The following is a 7,395-nucleotide window of genomic DNA, read 5'->3' on the forward strand; positions in this document are numbered from 1 at the left end:
GAAAATGGGGGACAATGTTGAGACCGGGGTCATAGGGACAGTGGCGTAGCATGGGGGGTGCAGGGGGGGCCGGCCGCACCAGGCGCAACATCTGGGGTTAGGGCAAATCCACAGGGTAGGGGGCGCAAATCCATGGGTTAGGGGGCGCAAATTACTTGCCTTGCCCCGGGTGCTGACAACCCACGCTACGCCACTGCATGGGGAAGAAGCAACTCTGGCGCTGAAGGCAGGATTGGTCCCCCGCTTTGGCAAGGCAAGGGGAGAATGAGTGGCCTAAAACGAGTCCTTTGGGTTGGACAAAGGTCTACTTATAAGTAAAATCAGGGCTGGAAGTGAGGGCAAGGGAGCCAGGAAACGGATGTGGTCAGTGGAGGAGAAAGGGTGCTTCCAGGCCACTCCTGTTCTGGGAATCATATACTGGCCAATTGAAGTTGTGCAGTTTGGAATTCTGGTGAGAGAAATGTCTGGCTTAGGCCAAAGAGAATCCTTCTTCTCCCACTGCTTTTGTCTGATGTGGTTGTCGGCTATTGTTTCTGGGACACCTGCACCAATCAGAAGCTGCTCCTTGGTTTTTGAACATTTCGAAAGTCAAGCGGACTTCCGGAAAGGATTAAGTCTGGCGCTTTTGCCATTTATTTTGCGTTTTTGAGGCTTTTTTTGGCTAACTTGTTTTTGTGACTGTGTGGAGCCCAGTTCAGCTACTGATTGATTGTGTGACTGCGGAAATGGATAAAAGCCCCCCCATCCAAACTATGACTACCATCACTGCAGGTAAGAAAAAAATAATAATTTTAATTTCTTTCATCTACAACACTGTCTTATTATTTTATAGTACAGTACATTGACTATTGCTTTCATTTTATGGATCAGTAGTCTTGTTAGATAACAAAATTCATGTTAAATTGCTGTTTTAGGGGTTGTTTTTAAAAGCCTGGAATGGATTAATCCGTTTTGCATTACTTTCTATGGGAAAGCTTGCCTTGGTTCTGGAACACTTTGGTTTTGGAATGGACTTCCGGAACAGATGAAGTTAGAGAACCAAGGTACCACTGTAATCCCAAGTCCAGTGGCATCAGCACTGGAGGGAAAACCAGGCTAGATGTGGTGCAGCAATTAAACTGCTACCACCATTGCAAAGCTAAGCAGGGTCCGACATGGTTTCAAGTTGGATGGGGGGACCATGTGTTGAGATCCTTGAATTGCAGGAACTCCCACAGGGTCCATTCCGGCTCTACAATTCTATGATTCTGTTGTTCAGTGGTTCTACGTGGGATCTCCCTGACAATTAGGTTCATAGTCTGCAGGTTCTCCTAGATCCAGCTTGGTCACTGGAGGCCAAAATAGCCTATGGAGCTTGGAGGGCTAAGGCTGGTGCAGCTGTGGCCCCACAGGCAGTATGGGCATGGTTATCTGTGCACTGGTAGCATCCTGGATTGATTTTGGCAATACCTTTGAAGACACCTTGGATACTCCAGTCAAAATACAGCCACTGGCTTACTCTGGGAATAGGTGTACGTTTCTGTTGGGGATAATTCAGACTGAAATTCCCAGGTGTCAAAAAAAGATTATTTATGTCTGCTACTACTGCAGCCCATGTCTTGTTAGCCCAAAAATGAGTGAGGTCACAACCAAAGACTGGCAACTTAAGTTGACTGAATATACACAACTTGCAGACTTAACATATAGAATAAGAGAACAAGGAGAACATACGTTCAAAGAAGATTGGAAAACGTTTATTGCACTTATGGGAAATAATTGTGTACAGCTGAAAACGCTGGCAGCATTAAGATAAATGCAACAGTGTAAGTAAGTTTTGATGGATGCAATCATGGAATACTGAATGGTATAGTTTTGGTAAAATATGCAGGAATTTGTGATATGTAAAATGAACCATGGAAAGGGAAGAAGGGAAGTCATTGATATCTCAAGGATGTAAAATGAGTATTTTAGATTGTAAAACAGAAATTTTAATAATAACTATATATACCGGTAACTCCACTGGTTGCTGGTCCACTGTTGTGCATAATTCAAAGTATTGTGTTTGCCTTAAATGCCCTGCATAGTTTTGGACCTAGGTACCTCAAATAATATATGTTTCCATGCAAATGTGTCCATATATTCTGGTAATAGACAAACCCAGCACTATCATTAGGCAGAGTGAGACAACCACCTCAGTCCATAAATGCTGGGAAACACTGGAGACAGCCCTCCCAGTGGTTCAGAGCGGTGGACTCGTAATCTGGTGAACCGGGTTCGCGTCTCCGCTCCTCCACATGCAGCTGCTGGGTGACCTTGGGCTAGTCACACTTCTCTGAAGTCTCTCAGCCTCACTCACCTCACAGAGTGTTTGTTGTAGGGGAGGAAAGGAAGGGAGATTGTTAGCCGCTTTGAGACGCCTTAAGTGATAAAGCGGGATATCAAATCCAAAGTCCTCCTCTTCTTCTTTCGTTGGTCCTGAGGACTTCCTTGCATTTACATTTCTAGCCTATTTCCCTTGGGTATTGAAGTAAGATTCAACTGGCAACCCAATCTGTTTCCATACATGGAATTGGGAGTGGTGCCGTTCAGGGCCGGCCCAAGACATTTTGGCACCTGAGGTGAACTGCAAGATGGTGCCGGCCCTGCCAGGGAAGAAGGGAGGAGTGAGAATCTACACTGGGAACCAGAAGGGAATAAAGATCTACATCGGGAAGGAGGAGAGGAGGGCGACCAGCTGATTGCAAAACCACCTACAGAATTAACACATATGTGAATAACTTAAAAGAAGTACAGTGGGGGGGGGGAGTATTTGATCCCCTGCTAAATTTGCCCGTTTGCCCTCTGACGAAGAAATGACCAGTCCATAATTTTAATGGTAGGTTTATTGTAGCTGCGAGAGACAGAATAACAACAGGAAAACCCCCAGAAACCCAGAAGACAAAAGTCAGAGATTGATATGCATTCTAATGAGTGAAATAAGTATTTGATCCCCTATCAACCAGCCAGATGTCAGGCTACCCAGTATCTTCACTGGATGCAATGAGCTGAGATTAGAAGGACCTGCTGTAAGGGAGAGGTCTTATTGCTTTTACAGTGGTATTTCGGGTTAAGTACTTAATTCGTTCGGGAGGTCCGTACTTAACCTGAAACTGTTCTTAACCTGAAGCACCACTTTAGCAAATGCAGCCTCCTGCTGCCGCTGCACCGCCATAGCACGATTTCTGTTCTCATCCTGAAGCAAAGTTCTTAACCTGAAGCACTATTTCTGGGTTAGCGGAGTCTGTAACCTGAAGCGTATGTAACCTGAAGCGTATGTAACCCGAGATACCACTGTATATTGTTTTTTGGTTTTTTTGTACTCCACCCTGGGAACAATTTGACAGAAGGGGAGCATGAGAAAGAGGAGGAAAGAAAGTTTAGGCATCTTTAGAAAGCTAAGATAGTCAAGGCATCTAACGAACTTTGGAAACCACACCCAAAAATGGGGGGGGGGGGTGGAGCTGTCAGTAGTAGGGTCCAAAATTGTGTCTTCCTCCCCTCCACAGGGGGGACACACTCAGATTTGATCCTGGCTCCTGAAATATTTGATTGCAATGAATATGAATTCTAATATTTTTCGATACTTATTGCTGCAATCCTATACGCACTTAGCTGCAATCCTAACCCCACCGAGGACTGCATTCAATAGGACTGAATTCTGAGTAGACGTGGTTAGGATTGCACTGTTAGTGGATTAATAAAACACTGAACAAGGCCCATTATCATTTTAATTAGTAACTGAAACTAGAACCTAAAAAGTTCACCTGACTTTAGTTGCTGCTTTTCAGGTCACTGAAGATGAGTCCCATTGTCACCGCAGAAGCAATTGATCTATTACTCCACATCTCTGGTGCTTGGTTAAATTACCTTGACCTGTCATAAACAGAGCTTAACTGTTTAACATTACACATGCAGTCAGAGCACAAGAGCGTTCTCATTCTCATGGTGAATGGCAACTACTGTACACTCTTCAAAACCTAACGCTTTTATATCATCTGAACAGATGGAACATCTTCCAAGGAAGTAATTTCCCATTAATCTTGAATGGAAAGTCTTCATAGCCTTTGTGGGTCCTGACACATTTACACAACCCAAAACTCAATGTTGCTTTCTTTTCCTTGTCAGTATTTCCGCACCTGGTGAAGAAATTGAACACAGCTCTCCATGTGGCAATTATCCTTTTCCTCTGCGTGGCGTTTTCTTTTGCTCTGGTCAGTTTGGCATTCTGCATATTCAACATAATTAAAGTTCCCTATCGGGCTATTAAAGGTCCAGCTGGAATCGCCTTGTGGAACGTCCTTGCAGGTAAAATGTCTGATGGCACCCACCTTTTCCTTTTGCTAGATTAGGAGTTTGCTTTCCATTATCTCTGCATGTCACTAAATGCTCTTAGGGAAATTTCCATTGGCGTCATTAGGTATGTGTAGTCTCGACAAGAGGAGACTGAGAGGAGATAGGATAGCCATCTGCAAACATCTAAAGGGCTGTTACGGGGAAGATGGAGAAAGCTTGTTTTCTCCCATTCCAGAGGGTAAGAACCAATGGCTTCAAGTTACCAAAAAGAAGATTCAGACTAAACATCAGAAATAACTTTACTTTGGCAAGAGCTGTTTGACAGTGCACCAGACTCCCTCGGAAGGTACTAGACCATGGGTAGGCAAACTAAGGCCTGGGGGCCTGATCCGGCCCAATCGCCTTCTAAATCCAGCCCGCGGACGGTCCAGGAATCAGCGTGTTTTTACATGAGTAGAATGTGTGCTTTTATTTAAAATGCATCCCTGGGTTATTTGTGGGGCATAAGAATTCGTTCATTTTTATTTTTTCCCCAAATTATAGTCTGGCCCCCCACACGGTCTGAGGGACAGTGGACTGGCCCCCTGCTGAAAAAGTTTGCTGACCCCTGTGCTAGACTCCTCCTTCCTTGGAGGATTTTAAGCATGGAGCAAAATGCCTCTACAATTCTCCGTTTCTAGACTATTTTTGCGTTTCAGTGTATTAACGCCTTTGTGTTTTGAATTCTCTTGCAGGCGGCTTTGCAGTGCTGGGTGTGACTAGCTTCATGGCTGCCGTCAAACTGCACAACCTGACTGAGAGGATTGCCAATTTCCAGGAAAACGTCTTCCAGTTTGTAATCCTGGAAGAACAGTATGAAGACTCTTTTTGGCTTTGCGTGGCAAGCGCGACCATTCACGGTGTGAACTTGCTGCTAGTTGCCATCAGCGCAATTCATTTCCCTAAGCGGAAGACAAAGACAGAAGAAGCGAATGTTGCAGCCGAAGACATCATGTACTGAATACCTAACTGGTGGGCCAACCACTGGGCTGGCCCCAAGCACAAGACTTGCATCATCTGTTTATCTGCACTATGTGAAAGAAGGGTATAACACCACAGTGTGGAGAGGGGTGCATGAGTGTGGAGGAAGTGCAGCGAGAGCCACAATGCCCCTGGAGGGTCCACCAAGCCAAGTAGAAGACCATTCCCACATTCCATTAAACTCCTGGAAAGCTTGAGTCTTTCCCACACTGGGTCAAAATTTCCCAGGAGGCCAGCACAAAGCAAGAACACCCCTTTCCACTCTCCCGCTTGGACCTTGCCCATAGAACTCCAAAACCGTACAGCCCACCTGAGGAGGACGTTTGCCTCGGGTACAATGCTGTGCAATGGGTCATTTATGCCTGGACTCACTCAAAGGTAATTTAAAACACAGAGGAAAAAGCACATACCGCCTCAGAATGTGGGTGTGACATTTTTCTGAATGCTCCCAGCCTAAAAATCCTTATGTGCAAAGTTAACATGGCGGGAGAAGGGCTGTGCAGAGATCTTGACCACCTGATCCCTTCAGGGACGCGGACTTATAAAAAATATTGGGGGGGCCCGGGAAAGCTCATGAATAATAAATAAGCTCATGAATATGCAAATAAAGTGGCGCCGCCTCCTCGTGAGCGAATAGGGGAGAGCGTGCTGCGCCTATTAATCAGCTCCAAAGGAAATTGGGTGGAGCTTTTGCTCGGGAGGGAGGGCAGGAGGCATGCAGCCCGCCCCCCCTGTGCATTTTGGGCTGGGGGAGGGGCGGCGATGGCGCTCTGCTGGAGGGGCGTCGGAGATTATTGGGGGGGCGGAGCCCCCCCAAACAAATTTTTGAGGGGACTCGGGCCCCCTCAAGCCCCATGGAGTCGGCGCCTATGGATCCCTTGACCATTTGGCTTTCCACATTTGCAGTGGAGGCCTCTACTTTAGAGTGAATGGGGTACTGCCTCACCAAGCCTAGTTGGCTCTCAGTGTACTACCAACTGCCTGTCTTCCTTCCTTCTGACCAGTCCAGGGGGTGGGAGGTGTGTGGCAATTAAAAATAATAATAAAAGGGGGCGGGGTTCCAGGAACAATGACTTTGGCAATCCCACCTGCCGTTGACGATACGCAATTTTGGCTTTCGGCACAATCACCAGAATGCAAACTGCGGGCTTCCTGTGAGCACATTCTCATGTGATACCATCCTGTGGTTTGTGCCAGAAGCTTCTTCTGACGATTCAGACAGAGATTTGAGCAGACTCTCGCTGATGGCGGTGGTTTCTCTGCAGGCTGGCTCAAGCTGTTTTGCTGTCCTATGCAAAAATCATGACAGGCCTGGCACACAGATACTAGTCACATCGTATAACGTGGGGAGGGCAATTGCGATTTGTCTGAGAGTTTTCCCACCCCCTTTTTCTGCTGCCCAGAAGTGAATGGAGTCAAGAAAAAGCGGCGTAATTGATGTGTGTGACACATTTCACAAGTCCCAGGCTCTGCTATTACAAGGGGTTTTTCTGCTACGTAGAAGTGAATGGAGCAAAAGTCTCAATTTACTTGAATGAAGCCAGGTTTTAAAAAGACTGCGATGGAGGGGAAATGTACATACAGTGTGACAAAGCACACCAGATATATTGTTCCAAAGGTGGGCAGGGGTGAATTGTGTGTTTCCAGTTATCTTGGTGCTCCTGGGTTTTCTACTGCTCCAAGCAGTGGATTTTTGGCTGGTATGGTATGTGCTTGAGAAAACATATTACCAGAATACTTGCACATCACCAGAATATTCAGCCAACAAAGCTTTGGCCATGGTGATTTTAAGGTGGTTGTGGTCTGTTGGTGTTATTTGATCTCTCAGTAGAACCAGCAATTAACATAAAATTCATTGTAAAATCTGTTTCAGGGAGGATTGTTTCAAAATGGACTAGTAATGGCATGTTTTTTAAGATTGTTTGCAATTCTAAATATGCAACACAAATTGGAAGGAAAAGACCTTTACTGCTTTTTTTAAAATGGAAACACTGTACATCTGGGTAACTTAACTTCCACTGTTAAAAATTAGTACGAAAATATAGTGGATACAACATTTCTATA

The 7,395-nt window shown here is 45.6% G+C and overlaps 1 protein-coding gene across 1 annotated transcript; it reads left to right on the forward strand.

The window, feature by feature from the left end:
• Positions 1–175: 175 nt before the first annotated feature.
• On the forward strand, positions 176–5,851 carry CLRN2 (clarin 2). Its single transcript, XM_077934410.1, has 3 exons — positions 176–771; positions 4,144–4,323; positions 5,046–5,851. The coding sequence occupies exons 1-3, from the start codon at positions 726–728 to the stop codon at positions 5,309–5,311; spliced, it is 492 nt and encodes a 163-aa protein (XP_077790536.1). The 5' UTR covers positions 176–725; the 3' UTR covers positions 5,312–5,851.
• Positions 5,852–7,395: the final 1,544 nt, after the last annotated feature.

Source organism: Podarcis muralis, chromosome 9 (genome assembly GCF_964188315.1).
Source record: "Podarcis muralis chromosome 9, rPodMur119.hap1.1, whole genome shotgun sequence".
NCBI classification, from domain to species: domain Eukaryota; kingdom Metazoa; phylum Chordata; class Lepidosauria; order Squamata; family Lacertidae; genus Podarcis; species Podarcis muralis.